Source organism: Brachionichthys hirsutus, unplaced genomic scaffold (assembly GCF_040956055.1).
Source record: "Brachionichthys hirsutus isolate HB-005 unplaced genomic scaffold, CSIRO-AGI_Bhir_v1 contig_694, whole genome shotgun sequence".
NCBI lineage: Eukaryota > Metazoa > Chordata > Actinopteri > Lophiiformes > Brachionichthyidae > Brachionichthys > Brachionichthys hirsutus.
Window position 1 is genome coordinate 216,574 of NW_027180389.1, and position 18,534 is coordinate 235,107.

Consider the following 18,534-nt stretch of genomic DNA (forward strand, 5'->3'; position numbering starts at 1 on the left):
CCATTATATTGCGATCAGTTGATGTGGTCAGGTTGCCGTGGCAGTGTTTTCCATGATTTGCATTTTTATAAACTGTATATTAGATTAAAAAAAAAATATTTCAAGATGTCTCTGAAGTAAATCAAATGACTTTTTCCACACCTCTTTATTTTACAGGCCAATAATCAATCTACCATTAAAACGCTTGTTAGCTGCAGATATATATTGCTTATAGCTGTTTTTTTTTGCTGTTGTTGAATACGATAATGATTCTAACAATTTAATGACATATTTGATTTCATCTAAATAAAATACACACAGGTTTAAATTTCTAGGATGAGTACCACCCTGTTTATTCAAGTGTTATTCAGCATTACGTCAGTACATTCTCAAATCGGTGAAGATTGATCAATGACAAGAGTGAATGCAAAACACCTTAAAAGAGTAGAAGTAAAAACAACATTTTAAGGAATCCTTACTTTAAATATCAATTGGGCATAAAAAATAAAATAAAAAACATCTTCTTCATCAGAAATAAAATGCATAAATAAAAATCTCTCCCGTCTCATTTTTTCCACAGGAACTTCTCGTTTGTTTTCCAGAGACTCGTGCTTTCTTTTCCTTCTGCTCCTCCAGACCGGCTTCTAACTGCAACGTTTGTGTTGATGCAAACCCTCTGCACTTCTGCCGGGTCTGTTAACCTGTTGATGGTCTCCTCGTTGCCCTCATTCAGGATGTCCCAGAAGTCCTTGTGGCCGCTCTTTGAATGCACTTGTCGTCTAGCTGCCTTGTTTGACTTTGGAGATGACGGAGCGTCCAAGAGTCCCGCTGACCCAGAATCAGCGTTAAGACTGACGCTTGAAGGAGCAGGTGTGGTAAAGCTAACTGCTGCAGAGGATGTTCCAGGCGGTGTTTGTGGTGAATTCCTCTTTTGTGTACCCCTGGATTTTGGTTTTATCAAATCGTTCAGGATGGAGGTGTCTCCGATTAGATCCGTTAGGAGGGATGGGAAACTGGAGGTAGATGTGGGCAGCTCAGGGGGGAAGGGCTCCGAGGATTTTCTCTCTGACCTTGAACCGTTTTACTGGCTCTGGAGGGTTTTTTCCCTCGCTCCCTTGCCTGTGCTGTGGGCTTGCATAAATTAGTGGACCTGCCATGGATGAGGTTGGAAGAAGAAGGGGTATCTCTGTCTTCGCGGTTCAGGAAAGCCACCGCCTCCCAGGACCCCAGACCACTGCTGCAGGCCTGATCCAAGCCAAGAGCACCACCAGGTCTGAAGGCTCCAGAACGGGAAACACTACCCTTCTTTGTCCTCTTATGTCCTCTGCAGCCCGTCTCCTCCTGCTCCTCGGACTCAAGGCCTGGAACATGACCCGGAGGCTCTAGAATGTTCTTCTCTGGTATCTGCTCCTTTCTTTTAGCTTCTTGAAAACCATTTTGTGGGTTTGTAGGCTTTTTCTGTGGCACAGAAACATTATTTTGTGGTATTTCAGGCTTAGTTTTGGGTTCAACATCCTGAGTGCATTTAGCCTTTTTGTGGGCCTTCAGAACATCCTTTTTTAAGGTTCTGGTTCCTGGTTGAGATTTTGTGACGGTGGACGTTAAGGAGGTCTGTGCAGAATCAGATTGGGGGAAATTGTTTGCGACTATCTCAGCCAGGTCAGGGTGGTTCCGTGAAGCGTAATGCTGCCGCAGCCAGGCCAGTCTCTCAGATGAGCTTCTTCTCAGAATCTCAAATGCAAATTGATGGACTGAGGAAAACTTCATTGTTGTTGCCATCTCCTCTAGATGTTGCCTACACAAAGACACACGGCACACAAACACAGATATGAGTGTGTACAAACATCATGCGTACTAAGTGGTTACTAAACATTCTTGGTGCTATCTTCCTAACTTGCACTATAGCCTCACAAGTACAGTTAATTCTTGGTCTGACTTAGACTGTGACACAAAAATACTTCAAAGACACTGATTATTTTATTATCCTTTTTGGCATTGACATGGAACAACAAATTAAATGTGGTGCCAGTAAAGCATCATGTGCATTTATATAATTGAACGGGGAGGTTAATTGTGGGGCCGATGATACACCCTGTGTACCGTGTGCGTCGTGCATAGATGGCGTCCTGTTCTTGGGAAGCGCTGCTGGAGCTACAAAGGAGTCTGCAAACGAGTGTTTTGGAAGGTAGGAGGCGGGATAAAAGTGTGTTTTGAGGGCTGTGTGTGCGTAAATGCTTGTTAGGATTGCGTGCGTGCGTGCATCAGTGTGGGTTTGAGAGTCCTCGGGCAAACATTCTTGGTTAGTCTCAGCAGAGCTGTGGTTGTGGAGGGTAGGACTCCTGCATTGTTGGCCCCGGACATAACTGGGTAATTTTTGGTACGATGCAGGGAATTAAGTAGAAGGGGAAGCTCAGAGGTGGTCTCTCACTTAATGCTCGCACACACACACAATTCCTGAGGCCCAGGTGCTGGGGGGGGGGGGCTCAACACCATACCTGTGGTGAATTTTGGCCTAAATCCATTTCACTTACAGGAATTCCTCTTTTCCTACCACTCTGTTAAACCGGCCGTCTTCCTTTCTTTCACTTGCCTGCTTTACTCCTGTTCACACGTTTTCCCTTTACAGATCCCTTACCACAAGCAACATTTCCCTCCCTATACATCTCTCATCACAGTTCAGACACCATTTCAGGACCTGCGCACGGCGTGGGGAGTCTCTCCAATGATGAAGGTGGCGTGTCTGGTGTGATGCACACTCCTGTCGGCAAAGGTGACCGGATGGTCCACAGAAGGCCTCTCCAGTCTGGAGGAAGCCGGCCTGTCCGGTGGGCTCTGGAGCCAATCAAATAAGACTGAGGTTTTACAGAGGCACGGAGCAAAATCCATCAATTTGCTTTTATACACAGCCTATTGTAGTAAAAGTATCTTAATATGAAATCGATACTACGATTACAAGGAAAGAGGGACGGGGAAAGAGCAAGGATTAAGCTCTTCTTCTGAGGAGGCCCAATCTCTATCGATTCTCATTATGAAACGTTTGTGATCAAGTTTATTGATCTAATGTGATTTTGTGTTCATCATTCATCAGAGTATTACAGCCTCTAGTGAAAGCATCACTGAACAAAGCCGGGTCAACATAGAGCATATACCTCTATGCTATCTGGAATGTGATTGGCCGGGAGCTGCGAGTACATCTTGCGCTCGAACACGTCTCGTACAGCAGCTCGACTTATCAGCTCCTCTGCTTTGCTCCCTCCCACCACACGCTGGTTTGAGTGGGTGTACATCACCTCCTGTGCCCCCCCTGGCACAGAAATATAAATCATTAAGGCTAATATTAAATGCATTTAAATTACTAGTATATAAATCCATGCAGATTCTGATTCTCACCGAGCACGCTGTCAATGGTCGCCTCCTTTCCTTTAGATGCTGGCGATGGCGTTCTTAATAGACTTGTGAATGAGACAGCTTTAGACACCCCACCCTGTTTGCCACTGCTTTTGGCTGTTACAGTTCTCTGCCCCTCTTTTGGCGACTCGACTCCAGATCTGTCCATCTGTGGAGATTTGACGAGACTGATAAGTCTTCCTCTCTTAACAGGATTGTGTTCGTCTTCTGAAGACGTGAACATCGTTACGTCTTCTGTGTATTTGCGTCTGGTCTTTTCCCCGACACTCGAACTCGGCCTCTTTCTGTTCCGGTCCAGTCTTCCCCTCCGTTTATTTTTCCTCTCCATTTCCTCCGTGTCCAAATCCTCAGACTCATCCGAGTAACCCTCGACGTGGTGCACATTTGCAGCTGCACTCTTGAGCTTGTGAGTTTTATTTTTGCCTCGTGAGAGAAGTTCATCCACTGTCGTCCTTGTGTTTGCCGGCCCTTTCAGGCCCCGTCGCTCTCCAGAATCGTCTTTGTCTTCTCTGTCTGAATTGCTTGATATGTCCCAGGTTTTTCTTCCCAATTTAGCGAGACAGAGTGCATCATTTCCTGTATCACAGATACTAGAGGGGGGGCCTTCCTTCATTTGGTCCTCAGCACTTTCCTCAACTGTACTTTCATCAGCACTACTGTCCTCTTCTCTCGCCTCTGGTTTTCCTTTGACCCTTTCGAGGAGCTTGGAGAAACCCTGCTGGAGGAGACTCAATCGAACGCAGCCAGTGGCCGCATTCCCACCCCCGTCGCCATCCGCTACACTGGGCTTTGACGTCTTCCTTTTAAGGCCCTCCTCCTCTTCTTCACTCCCACTGCTGAAGTCCAGCACCTCTCTAGAGACCTCTGATATGTATTTGTTCTCCACTGCTGGTTCATAATTCAATACGGGAACATCTCTACGTGGAGAATCTCTAGATCCCTTAAACAAAAGAGCAGAATAAAGGGACACTATAACAAGTCAGATTTTCAATCTAAGACTCCACAGATACGATAATGATTGATTATAACTGTGTTTGGAACTTTTTTCTCCTTGAGAGTATTTATTTCACATACTAGTACTGTACTGAAGTGTAAGTATGGTACCACTGTGTTAGAATCACACAATGGGACTACGTTCTAAAATGCAACAGAAAGTTTACGCCTCCTTTTCTTCCCTCGTTCATGCCATCGTTCAGTAGAGCAGCTCATGAGAGTTTTGGCTGTGCAACATTACAGATGTGCAGAACAGTAAGTCATAATAAACGCCTATGTGACCTTTGGTACGCCCTCCATCATTAGTCTACATTAGTAAGAGAAAAAGGGCCATGGGGAATCCTAACGTCAAATGAATGACATTTTATCAGAGCAACTGAAAGCATCTGAATGGCCTCGCTGGACCACCAGTAAAAAGGACTCGGCTGAGAACGGGATGATAAGGGCTATCACTGTGAAAATAAAAAGCAGACTATCGGCTTCGGTGTGGCCTGCCGCTTCCATTGGAAGGAGAAAGTAATTACATCCAGCTATTCCTCTCAGAATCAGAGAACGTGGGAGGAGGATAAAGAGAACCCCATCCTTCAGTTCTGCTCAAACACAATGACCCCGGTGGTTTGAACTTGTAACCCGGGTCACTGAATTATCCTCCACCAAAAATGTATTGCGTTGAATTTTTCCACAGATCCTTAATTACCAGGGTCGTAGTTTTCACACTAGCAGAAGCTTCAATGCGATTTATTCACAAAGATTCCAGTTCCATCAAGATTTAATGGAACAAATGATCAAAACCTCCATAAAAATATACCGTATATGTAGTTATTTAAAGCCTGCAGCAGAGTGAGTTTGTGATCCTGACAAGAATAGCATCAATTTCAGTGGGGTGTATATCATTTTGTAATAAGCCTCTTAAAGACATTAGGAAAGATTAAAAACAAAGAAGAACCAATAAAGTAAAAAAAATCAAATATGTATTAATGCAGAAAGCGTTATATTAGATGTGGGTTGGTTGACTGACAGACAGGAGGGACCCTGCTTGAGGTATCCCTTCTTTCATGGGGGGAATGGGAGGAAGAGTGGGCCGCCTGGGAAAGAAGACTGGCCTGTGTTCTGGGCCTCTGAGAACATCAGCGTTACTCACTCCCTTCGTCTCCTCCTCCTCTTCACCAGCGTGGGTGCTGGTTGTCATTACACCGGCCTCTACTTGTCCTTCTCGCTGACGGAAGAGCAAAAGTGAGGCCATGAATTCACCAAAACGCATCACTGACAGGCTACTCTGGCCTGTTTGATTACTCTCTGAAAGGATATCGTAAGGGCCACCGTGACTACTCGATGCTACCGTGTACAAGATTCAGTTTCAATGACATAGCTTTGAGAGCAAGGATATGGGTCAGCGGCATGAGGTGAGTTTCGTAGAACAACAGTAAAAGATGTAAAGATTTAACCTCAAGTATCTTGCGGGTGAGGCATGTCCCTTGGGTCTGCAGCCTGAAGAGGTTTCTGATCCCGAACAGCTCCCCCCTATGGCTGGCATGTCCCTGCACCGCCTCAAAGTACCGCCGTGAACTCTCCTTGCCCACGACTGAGCACTGCAATTGCTGCAAGACAGGAAAGTAAGAAATGGCACTGCACATAGACGGGATCATATCATTGTTATTTGTCACCTGCTTGTAAATTTGTCTGAGGTAAATAATCTCCTCGACAGTCCCCAATGAGATCAGCCTCAGGATAGTCACATCCCTGCACTGGCCGATACGATACGCCCTGCAGGAGGACATACAGCAGGAATCAGGAAACGTGTTTTTATATTAGCTATGGAGTCAGTCACCTTAGAGAATAATCATTGTTTATGGTAGGGATGCACGGTTTGTTCATTTATAAGATCATCCCATTAAGTAGATCTCATGGTCAATGCTGATGAGAATACAGGCGATTTCATATTTCTGAACATAAAAACATCTCTCTGGTCTACATTGTGGAGCTCAATCAAAGTGGAAAATACTTTTTAAAGTCTTTCAATATATGACAAACGCCCTACCTGTCAATAGCTTGGAGGTCACTGGCTGGGTTCCATGTTGGGTCAAACAGCACAACTACATTTGCCCCGACAAAGTTAAGACCAAGACCCCCTGCCCTAAAAAAAAGGTACATTCAGCATCAGATTAGGAATATGTTTAAAATCATCAAATACTTAAGAAAAAGAAAAAAAAGAAACTTGCAGACTCGTAAGAAAAATAAAATATGAGGTGAATAAAATCCTGATGCAGCCGACACTGATATATAAAAAATAAAGAACGTTGCCATCTGACTGTTAATGTCCGACTCACATGGTGGACACCAGACAGAGGTTGATGTGAGGGGAGGTGTTGAACTCTCTGACGATCTGGACTCTTTCTTTAGCTTTGGTGTTTCCGTCCAACCTGCTGTAGTCCAGTCCCTCTGCCATGCAGTAGCTCTCCAGGACATCCAACAGCTGAGCCGTTCAAATCACAAAACCAACACATGTCAACAAATGACATGTCACAAAGTGATTCCCTTCAGCTAACCCCCCCCCCCCCCCCCCTAAAAAAACCCACATAAAATTCCTCAGGCTTGTATATTTAGAGAAATAGTATCAGCATGATATTGAGCACAATCAGAACTCTAAGGAAGTATATGATATCCCCCCCCCCCCCCCCCCAAAAAAAACAATTCTGACCTCATAGCAAAGATATTACTGTCTCAGGCGACAGCAGTCATTATACTCTAATTATCTTATATCTCCAATCACACCCAGAAAAATAAACACACAAGGCTGCCAATTAGTCAACGTCGTGAGTAAATCATGCCACATGCTGCTATTCATCAGCTCTATCAGCTGCTTATAGTCCACGTTCAGCACCATGGTTAACAAAACTCTAAAATCACACCATCCAAAGCCTTTTAGATCTCATCACTGAGCGTACCAAAGTATTTTTGCGACTAAGAAATATTTCACGCTGCTTCTCACCCAATTTAAAACTCAGTGCACGCAAACGTAGATCTCACCTTGGTGGAGAGAGAAAACAGGAGCACTTTATCTCTTTTTTGCTGATAATGTTTCAGTAGCTTCTGCAAAACCTATAAGAGGAACATGTATCTTTAACCACACAGAACAAACTGCAGAATCAGTGCATGGCAGGGAGTTTGTTCCCTCACTGTACCTTCATCTTTCCGCTGTACATCGGGTCTGACAGGGCCTCAAACGCTTCATCTTTGCATCTCTGTACAAAGTCTGGAAACTTCTGGAATACCTTTGCACAAATTCTACCCACATACTCTTCCTGGAAGAAACACATGAACTGTTACAGTGAACCAAATCCTTCACTAGACGCTGTGGCGCAAAGAAGTGCCAAGGAAAACAAGCGCAACTAGAAAAGCACAGACCTCCGCTAAGCAGCTCACCCCCCCCCCCCCTCATTGGATTTACATCGTTCACATGGTGATCTGGATCAGCGTCAAAAGGTTCTAAATTGTTCTTGGTATCTTTTTACACCAATCATGAAAAGTAAAAGTGAATCAGAGTTTATGTGTATTTCTCACTGATTTTTGAATCCAGAAATTGAGTTTTAATGCGAAAATTAAATATTCTTTTCTAACATCATTCTGGATCAGATCCAGATGAAATTCAGTGGCGAGATTGAGGTCCCCACCCTACATGACTGTATCAAATTACATTTGTCAATAACCAACCGAGATATTGAGGAACATATTTTGAAGCTCCATTGACTGACAAATGTAATCATCTGTTCCTGGTAACATTCACAACATCCGGATCCGGCTCGAACCTTTTGAGCTATCTTGCTAACAGTCAGACGAACAACTGCTAGTTAAATCAGTTATTGGGAAACATGACTTCACCTGCTTCTTGCTGGTGCCTGCAGTGGGCTTCAGCAGCGCTACATGGTTAGCAACCTTCCTCAGTATCGCCAAGTAGCTGAAATAGAGCGTCTTCATTTTGACACCTGTCTGAAATAAAAGAAACTGATCAAAAATGAGAGCTCAATCTAGGAAAAAAAAAGGTTAAACAAAATAATCTAATCAACTTTACAAAGGTAAAAGTCTTCAGCGCTGTGCTTTCAACTTCACTGCAGCACACACACACACACACACACACACAAAGAAACTACATGCAAAACTTCTACTGCCACATAAAACAAATTTCCTAACCTAAATCAAACATGCCGATTTGATTTAGTTTATCTGATCACATGAAATTTGCAAAATAAATCACTTCATTCCTTACAATCAAGTTGAACCCAACACAAGCCACAGCATAGGAAGCCACAATACTGCGGTTTAAACTGACTTTATAGCAGCAGCTGCTGCGGGAGCGTCCGCTACGACAGTCACACGTCTCTGAGGACCGTAGCAGCGACGTCACATCCTCAGTGTCCAGCACCGTTTCATAAACACTCTGCTGGAAACCTGTCAGTGAGCAATAGACAACCTAGGAGAAAACACACCGCGGACACGCTCAGAGGGACTCTCCTTCGACGCTCATCACGTTACTGTCGAGTTGATTGTGAATTTTCCAATCTCACCCTGTCGTCCTTCTTTGGCAGCTGATCCTTGATTAGAGCTTTCGTCCTTCTGAGAAACCAGTGGGAAATCTTCCTTACCAGGGCTTCGATAGTCTTCCTCCCTGTCGCTAAGGCACGTTTGGACGCTGTGTGTCTCTGCCCTTGCTCAATTGGATCGGAATACTTGGTCTTGAAGCGTCCTAAGGTTCCAAGACAACGGGGTATGGCCCTAAATAGAACAAAAGAGCTCATGTCAGGGAGAATGTGCAGAAGGCGGTCGCTTCATTTCCACTAAGAGGAACAAACACATTTAAACGTGGCTGCAGATATGGTAATAAATGTAATGTAAAAGTGTTTTGCGATACCAGTCCATGACACACCACAGCTCTTCAACGTTGTTCTGCAAGATGGTGCCAGTGAGGCCAATTCTGATCTGAAGAAAACAAATAAGTGCAAACTTACCATCAAAAGCATGATCAGAATGCTAATCTAAGCCTAATTTCGTAGCAGCTCATTATTATGATGGAACAATTCAAGCTATTTAATAACGCTTGAGTGCAGACCTCTTCTTAATCTCCTCCACCTCAATCCAGACTCTAGTGAATGCTAGCTAGAATACTGAAATGAGACAAACAAAAATCTCACCTCACATTTCAGATCCTTCATGGCCTGAGTGACCTGAGAGTTTGGATTCTTTATCTTGTGGGCCTCATCCACAATCACAGCCGACCAGTCTATGCTGCGGGAAGAGCAAACATATAATCACAGTGTTTATCTACCAAATCTAAAAAGCGAAAAAATGTACATGCATCCTACCTGTTAAACTGATCCAAACAAATGCGCAGAGTCTCATAGGTAGTGAGAGCGATCTCGATGCATCCCTTCTTGATACGAGCCAGCTCCTCCTTTTTCCTCGGCCCGTGGACCACCACGCACCGGAAGTGGCCCCATGTGTCCAGTTCATCTTTCCAGTTATAAAGTAATGACAACGGTGCCACAATGAGGAACACCTAGACCAAACCCATGGAAACGTAAAAGATGCTGGTGATAAATGTATCACTAACTGTTGTTGCAAAGATGTTTTAGGGTTTATAATAGTATTCCCTTCATAAATACCATACTTGAATACCCACTTTGTTGGGTTTTCTTTCCAGCGAGGTCGTCTGACTGCGCAGGAACTGTGGTCTGTTGTTCTCAATGTCCTCCGATGTGCCCTTCTTGTGCAGCAAGGCAGCGAGAAAACCAATGACCTTTGATAAAACAGGTAAAGAGAAAAAAGCAAGATAGACAGCCATGTGAAGAAAAGACACACGTCACAACACGGAAAATTGTTTTGCAGGCTGTGTTTTTGTGGTACCTGTACTGTTTTTCCCAGGCCCATGTCATCTCCCAGGATACAGCCTCTGGAGTGCATGAAGTTGCTGAATATGAACCGGATCCCATCTCTTTGGTAATCCCTCAGATATCTGTTAATGGTATAAGGGACTCTGTGTCCATCACCCAGCTCTAAGGGGACATATAGCCTGGGGTCTATGGTGCTGTTGGGAAACATGGGTTTCTCCCCGGTGGAGTAATTCAAGGCTGGTCTCACAAGTTTCGAAACAGGTACAGCCTCCTCCTCCTCCTCCTCATCTTTATTATTGTCAGTGAACACCACCCGTGCCATGGCATCACCCTGGTGAGAGGTAGTGAGTCCCTGAATGGTGCTTTCTCGCAGGGTGCCACCTCTCGGGTCTGGAGCCAGACAACTGTCACCAGCATGCCATGCTCCTATTTATTAACATAAAAAACATATTAACATTACAAGAATCGACAAATCTGAAAAACATTTCAATACTTATTTCATCAAGTGGATACAAATGGTTCGGGTCATAACTTTCAACCAACTTACACCTTGGTTTTGTTAGAATGCACAGACAATGTAAGGAGTTTTTTTGTACACAAACTATTTCTGCCCCTTCGTATCTTATTTGACTTTTTTTTTATGCTGCAAGTTCTTTGTTTTAAAGCACTTTGAGCAGCAGTTCTTGTTTGCGACTGAAACTGCCTCCTTGTTATCCATTATTAGCTAGCAGCAGAGCCTTTGAGCGGACATAGGTTGTGTAAAGTAGTGTCCGAACGAAATAAAGCAAGAGAAAATGCATATATTTCTAACCTCTTTCAGCTGCAGAGGTTGAAGCCATCAGGATGCGAAGAAAAGTAGATGTTTCTACAAATGGAGGAAAAGTCACTGTAGCATGCTAGCTAGGTTGATTAGTTTAGCTATGAGATGAAGGAATTGTGAAAATAAAAACTGAACTTCGGTAAGTTACGCCATCCTGAGTAACTTTTCAGTCGCTTTGACTTCATCCCCGTTGTTCTTTGAACCGACCAAAAGCTGCAGACAGACGGACGGACAACAACAGCGCGGAAGCTGCAGCGAGGCTGCTGCTGACTGTTTACATGTTTTAGCAAAGTTCGTCGCACTTTCATCGAAGATCTTAGTTGAAATTAATATTATTTTTTAAATGTGCCCTTCAAACATTCACAATGAGCATTTTTGAACAGTAGGAGCTTATTATTTATATTTTTGTTTTAAATTGTATATTTACGTGTCGGACATTATGTCGAAAGTGCAGTGTATGATCTAAATTAAATGCAAGACAATTTACATTGGTTCAGTCTAACATCGTGTTTATGACGTATGAAGAATAGTAAATATGAAATAATTACAACAGTGGTCTCCTGTGCTCTTAATAATTTGGATAATGTCAATTAAATTGTAAATTTTTAAATAATATTTTGCTTATAACTGAATAATAATAAGCGGTTCAGAAAATGAATGAATGTAGGTTTAAAATACTGATGAATAAATGTGGCCAAAAATGTAGATGAAAGAGAAGATAAAACCATGCAGCAGCATCGTGCTGTATCTATGTTCAACTGTCAAGAGAATAACGCAGCTAATTTTGAAAAAATAATAATAATCTAATGTTTTTGTTGTTTGTAATGACACAGTCAACAAATGTTGTTTTTTGATCCTTTGGATTAATGGGCTCACTTTTGTCTGTTTGTAGAGAGACATGCAATAACACCGTCTCCATTCTCCGTCCCGTATTTGACTTTGCCTAAATGTCAGCCACGGTGCTCCAGCTGAGGCTCAACTAAGTCCACTCCTTTCCATCCATGGTACACTGAAATACAAAAATGGAACCTATTGTTCCTGTTTTCTCAACACTGGGAATTTATAGAGCAGCTGCCACAGATGTTCTCATAAAGAAAGCCCAAACACAAGGGTTTGCATACTGCACCAGATCTCCCACTGTGTTGTCTTACCTAACAGCAAAGATCTCGCAATAATGCATGCACGCTCATGCTGATTGAGATGGTGCGAATCGCCGGTTGCAGCTAGCCTGTCATTTGAAAAGGAGACAAATCAATTTTGATAAAGCGATTGAGTGATTGCCGGCTTTGCCTTTTTCTAAGTGATGCATCCAAAATTAAACATAGATTGTGCTTAGATCTGGTGGCTTCATAATATAAATATTTTTCAAGATTACAAACGGACGAATTATCAGTTAAATGTACATAAACTCTCAACAGTAAAAGTAATCATTATGTAGAAATATGTTATAAGGTTATGATTGAATATTTTTGTGTTATTATTGATTTATGAATGCGTATGATTCTTACTTTTTCTATTCCTTTAAGGCTGTATGATGTCATAATATACATCGATGACATGTGTGTATGTTTGTGTGTGTGTGGGTGGGGGGGGTGTTCTGTTTCATACCATTTGACTGAGACGGAAATGTTTCATGATTTATTCTAATCAGGTCAGGAACGCGGTGGTCACAGTTAAATTAAACGTTTGGCTTTCCTGAATCCCACCTGGATCGACTTTGGGAACTGTAAAATGTATTTCCTTGGACAAGGAGATTCATTTGGCTAAATCAGGGTTTGTTTTGAATAAAACAGTGCTGGACCGGAGGAGTTTGCTAAACTTCTGTTGTTAGTCATAATCAGTAGTTGGAGAGGAAGACCTGAATGGAGCTCTTTCTTGTCCTGCTCTCAGGAGCCAGGGAAACACTCCTTCTGTGTTCCATGTCCCCTCGCTCATGACTCAGAGGATCTGCCCCCGGCCAAAAGCAATTACTGCCGTGCCAAAAATGACAGTTTCAACTTCATAAACACTGATTGCGGAGCTGGAAACGTAGGCTGAGAATTAATGATTTTCTTATTTTTTTCACATGCCTTCTCTCGCTTTCCCATTTATGCACTTTTAAACACTTTACACTTTTACTTTTTTCAAGAAATCCTTATTGATTTCAGAAAGAACTCCGCTCACTCCTACAATGCTCATGTTTTAAGTTTGTTATAATGTCATGTGCATATTTTTTATAGGCTCATTTCATTTGTGCTGGAAGAAGTCTTGTCTTATGTATCATCCTCAGCAGTTCCAGACTGAAAGAATGGGCTCATCCAGGAAAATGGTGGTTCAAGTCCACCCATAGGAGATAAATTATTTTGTTTTTTCCCCCCAACAATTACGCTGCAAGGATCAATAAAGGAATTCTGATCTGGAAACAATTAAAGCACAGCAAGGCTTTTTAATCAAGTCGTACAGACTTTGAATGTCTTCCAGTTCTCTTCTCTTTCCAGATTTTCTCATCTCTTCCTATCATTCATTCTTTTTTCTGCATTACTGACGTACGGAGGTAGTATCACTGAAATGCACAACAAGGAATGCAAAGAGAGGCTGAAGCTTCTCAGTCATCCAGGTCACGGTAGATCTCTGTGTTTGAAAAAATAAAATGCAAAGAGAGGTAAAACATAAGGTGACGGCCACCTGCGCTTGGGAAATCCTGGTCTTCTGACCACAGACGGCTGCGATGACACAACAGATTCTGCTCAGTGAGTTGATTTACAACGTTGAAGCCTCTGATGACCTGAATTTGATGGCTTCTCCCTTTTGTGCTGCAGTGAGATGGAAAACTCTGCAGAGCAACATATTTATGCTCAAAGCGGACCTCATTACGCTGCAACCTCATAGAGGAGCCTTTTGTTTGGCCACGCTCAGTACATCAACCAGAAAGTGTCAATGGCGTGCATGTGTGTATACAATGTGTATACAATATGTACATTCTTGTGTTTGTGCATTTCTATTTCTATAAATTACATTACAGCAACACTGGGACACTGGGATAGAAACACACTCAAGAGAAGGATGAGTTTATGGTTCCGGTCTGGGTTTTGCTCCATTATGGTCACAGCGCTCCTCCTCCTGTCAGGCATGTTGGACGGGACAAAGAGCTTGGTCTTGGAATGAGCAAATCTGGCCGCTAGACAACATTTCCCCCTCTTCCTCTCTGCTGAACCAACCCTAACCCAGCATTAACACCGACAGGGACTCAAAGAGCTGCATGACTGCACGTCCCAACAATGAGGCCACAGAAAAAACACCAACTCAGCAAAACTGGACGTCCATTTCTCAGGCGTTTAAGCATGCAATTATGTTCCCCTGCACTCCCTAGCCCACAATCAGGATTGGGGGGGGGGGGGGGGGCGTCTGCAGTAGCTCAGATCCTACAGTGGAGATGTGGAGACAATACGTTGTTGTCTTGATTAAAAGAACGTTGTTTATTGGAGTCATGTGTGAAGAGAAATAAAGGCTTAAATACGTACGCTGGTTCTTTGCACATGAGAAAGCGTTTTTAGTTCAAAACGTGAAGGGTCACACTTGCATGTGGCTCTACAATTTAATGAATAGGTGTCTGTTCATTCATATATTCGTGTGTTATGGGATGCTTTCCAACGGGCAGCGGTGCAAAGGTTTGCATCCATGCATGTAGTATACACATTCACCATATGGGGTCCAGGGGGATCTGCAGAGCCAGGCCGAGCTGTGCGGATGGCCAATGTTCTGCACTTTCTTCTTCATGGCTTCATTGAATCCCTCTAATTCAAGGGTCAAAGCTGGAAAACCTTTAGAGCCAATCGGGAAGAAATTATAAAGTATTATGGTGTAAAATTAAAATACAGGTACACACCCAGTTTAGAGAAATATAACTGCTAACTATTGCATGTAACGACTTAGCTGTTTTATTCTGTTTTCTTGTTTAATGACAAACTGATATTTATTTACTACACTTCTGTTTTTTTCACTTCCCCTCTCATGGTATCCCAGTGATCGGTGTCAGGTCAACCAACATGGGGAAACCTTTTACTATTTGATGAACAGTGCATGCTCGTGCATTATAGTCCAAATGGGTGTGTGTGTGTGTACTGTGTGTACACTGGTATTTTATATTGAAGCATTAAAGTATTCTAAATGCCAACCAGAAGTGATGTTGTGAAGCAGATTCTGCACCCTAAATGGAAAAAATCACAGCAGAGACAACATGAGTACGATGAATGTATAATTCTAGTCCAGACTTTTGGTGGCTGGCGGCTTCAGAGTACCTCAAACAAATTGCATGTTGTAAATTGTTCAAACTTGACGTAGAAATAATGAAAGCCCAGTACGATGCTGAGGTTTGATCAACAAGCCTCTTAATTTACTTCAGAAAATGTGCTCTTCTAAAAAAGAAATTAAATTATATATATTTAGAAGGCATTGGGAGGTTATAAGGATGAGTTGTAGACACAATACTCAGTGAGTTAATATCAGAAGTGAGCAACATTCCCTGATTCCACCTCCTCCTCTCCTTCGTCCCTTTAATTTTTAGTGTTCCTTCTAGTTTCATCCATCCCCCTCTCTCTCTGTCCGTCTGTCTGTGTGTGGTCTGGAGACACTAAGAATATCCAGCTCGCACATGGTGCCACCCAAAGCGCCCTCATCCACTCTGTCAATGACTATTAGACCCACTGCATCAAGACCGATCCTGCCTTTACGTCTCCACATAGAAGCCAAAATGAACTCTTTCCACTGAGATAAAAAGTCGCTAATCACTTGGAAAGGCGATAACTTTTATCTTATGGTTTCCCGCCCAAGTTGTTCTTTGCCTTCAGCTGATTTGTGGCTGATGTATGAGAACTGATCTCTGACGCCTCGGAGAAGATGAAATTATGGAATCCGGTACCAGTTCCGCTCACTCAAAATGTCTTATTAGGTGTAAATGTCAATTTATATTTTAGGTTCCAATTAGTGCCAATGAACTGAATGAAGGAATGAACTGAGTAGTGATGCAGACATTTAAAATTTTAGGCACCTTACATGTTGCGTCTTGTTACCTAAACTTTCCAAATCACAAATCATGCTTCATGTGACTCACGCCTCTCTGTCTGTCTGCCTATTTAATTCAAAAGGCACATTCTGTTTGCATATCCCGTCTTTCACCTGGATATTACTCAACTGATGACTATCCAAACTGTGCTATAATCCAACACTGTCTACCGGTGACAGAGAAGGAGTAATCTCATTCAGCTGTGGGACCCTGGGAACAGCGGAGACGTTGAAAAATAAAGCCTTAACTAGTCATGTCTTGGCCTGGCTGGATGGGTGGTCTCACTGGCATGAATAGCAGACGTAGTGACCATCCTCTGGACAGTTCACATCAACACGTTCAAACAAACAGAGGCGACAGAGACATGGAACATTAGACTCACAATCTCCGCTCTGCCTCGGTCACTCTGCGGCAACAGGAGACGAGATAGGGAAAGAGAAAGGGAGAGAGAGAGAGAGACATCCAGAAAACTGAGTGACAGAAAGAGAATGAGTCACCATATAAAACTTAAAGTGAGAAAGAGAGAGAGAGAGAGCAGGAGGAAAAAGAAAGAGTAACAGCCCTGCTCTGTGTGTGGTCTCAAGACCTCCAGGCCTGTTCCGGGGTGTATCAGTGCATCCTCCCTGGGCTCACAGAGGAAGCGCGGAAATCAGGAGAAAGAGGAACGTGTGCACAATAAAGGGAATGTTTGCCATTCAGTCATCACGAAATGTTCTGCAGGTATGTATGAGGAATAGGAGGATTGCATATATGTTGATGTTTAGTATTATAGTGATTGTGTGTTTGCATAAATATTCAATGTAGGTCCTCACATCAATCAATCAATTTAAATCACCTGAAGTGTTCAAAATCAGTTCAAAGGGATGTTTTCTGGCATTAGCTTGTTTTAATAGGTAAAAAAAAGAATACAGAAAAATGATTCATTGAACTTTGGATAAATATTGTCACTTATATAATTTATTATGCATCTGCTTTGGGGCTTAACTGGTGCTGTCAGTCAAAGTGAACCGTTATGGATGTTTCTCATGGATCAGCTCTGTCATCAGACCAAACACGCTGATATTGCATACGACTCACGAAACACACAAAATCAACGCGTATGAGAGTGTCTGCAGCCAACAACTGATGTATGAATGATGATGATGAATATATTTATTAGATAAAATGTTAGAGCAGTACAAGTACAGTCACCTAGGTAACAAGCATGCAACATACTTTTTTAATCAAGAAGCAAGAGTCCAGATAATGGGTCTGGGTGCATTATTGCACAATACGTGTTGATTTCATGCAGAGTGACCTGTTTTTAATTTGGCTGTGATAGATTTAGGTATTTGGGTGAAGAGATAAATGGGTTTCTTTATTGTAAAAGACACTGTCACACACACACACACACAGACTGTATGCGCACACACACTTGTTTAAAACATAATTGCAGTCATCCCCTCACCAGCATATGGTCTTCCTCCAGGGCCTCATCTTTACTGCAGTAACCCATGGAGATGTCTGCATGGGTGCTAGTGTTAACTCAACCAGCTCATGATCATTAGCAAAATCATCTCACATTAAGCTGACATTTCCGTGTTCACATCTACAGTTTATGAGCTACACCTGTACAAACGAATGCAACAATAACACTGTATTAAGGACGTTGATGCTCAATTTTGTTAAAACGACATTAGAGATGCTTTTATTCAATTTTACGGCAAATGATAAGCGCTTAGAGGTCCACAGTATTATACTTTAGGAGGAGTAAGGTGTTTTCTTTTAAAGTAAATTGCCAACTAAGCTGGTGCAGATGATGCTGTGCGCTTCATGGAACATTAAAAAGGAAGAACTACTTCATTTTTCCAACTTCTAAAATGCATGCCACATAAATCTCAATTTGCACCGTTATTTACATGATTCAGTAGATTTATTTACATTAAACATTGAACTGGATTAAATCTTTGTTAACAGTGTTTTTCATTCCTCATTCCTCATTCTTTTACCCATTTGGAGTCGATCTACAATGAAATTGTCGCAGGCAGTGTGGTGAGAATTAAAAAAAATACATCAGCTGCAGATAACTCATGCTGCACCAGTTGCTACTATGTCTATGTTTAAAGTAAATTATATTCTCATGGTGAAGGAGAGAGTTGTTTTACAAGATGAGGGTCTAACCCAAGGTGGTTTATTCTGTGAGTGATTCATACAGGTGTGCCCCCTCACAGGGGACCAGGTCATGGCCCAGTGTTTACCCACCTACCCGTCTAACCAGACGCATTCGCTATTTTACCTCCAGAAAACAGGAATGTTTATGATACTCTGTTAAATATAATGATGGCCTGGTTTGTCTCCATGAATTTAGGCTGTTCCTATAAAAAATAAGCAAAGGAGGGTTCCCCTGGGGCATGTTTGAGGCTCTCTCC

At 42.5% G+C, this 18,534-nt stretch overlaps 1 protein-coding gene across 1 annotated transcript; it reads right to left on the bottom strand.

The window, feature by feature from the left end:
- Positions 1-254: 254 nt before the first annotated feature.
- Positions 255-11,104, bottom strand: LOC137914475 (DNA excision repair protein ERCC-6-like 2). Its single transcript, XM_068758012.1, is given in 21 exon segments — positions 255-1,020; positions 1,023-1,774; positions 2,675-2,811; positions 3,129-3,283; positions 3,370-4,327; positions 5,507-5,596; positions 5,826-5,978; positions 6,045-6,144; positions 6,419-6,514; positions 6,708-6,853; positions 7,408-7,479; positions 7,563-7,682; positions 8,260-8,367; positions 8,708-8,848; positions 8,943-9,150; positions 9,287-9,354; positions 9,567-9,660; positions 9,738-9,931; positions 10,055-10,171; positions 10,279-10,691; positions 11,077-11,104. Coding segments are annotated over 21 exon segments (4,626 nt in total). The 3' UTR covers positions 255-544.
- Between the last annotated feature and the right edge of the window lie 7,430 nt (positions 11,105-18,534).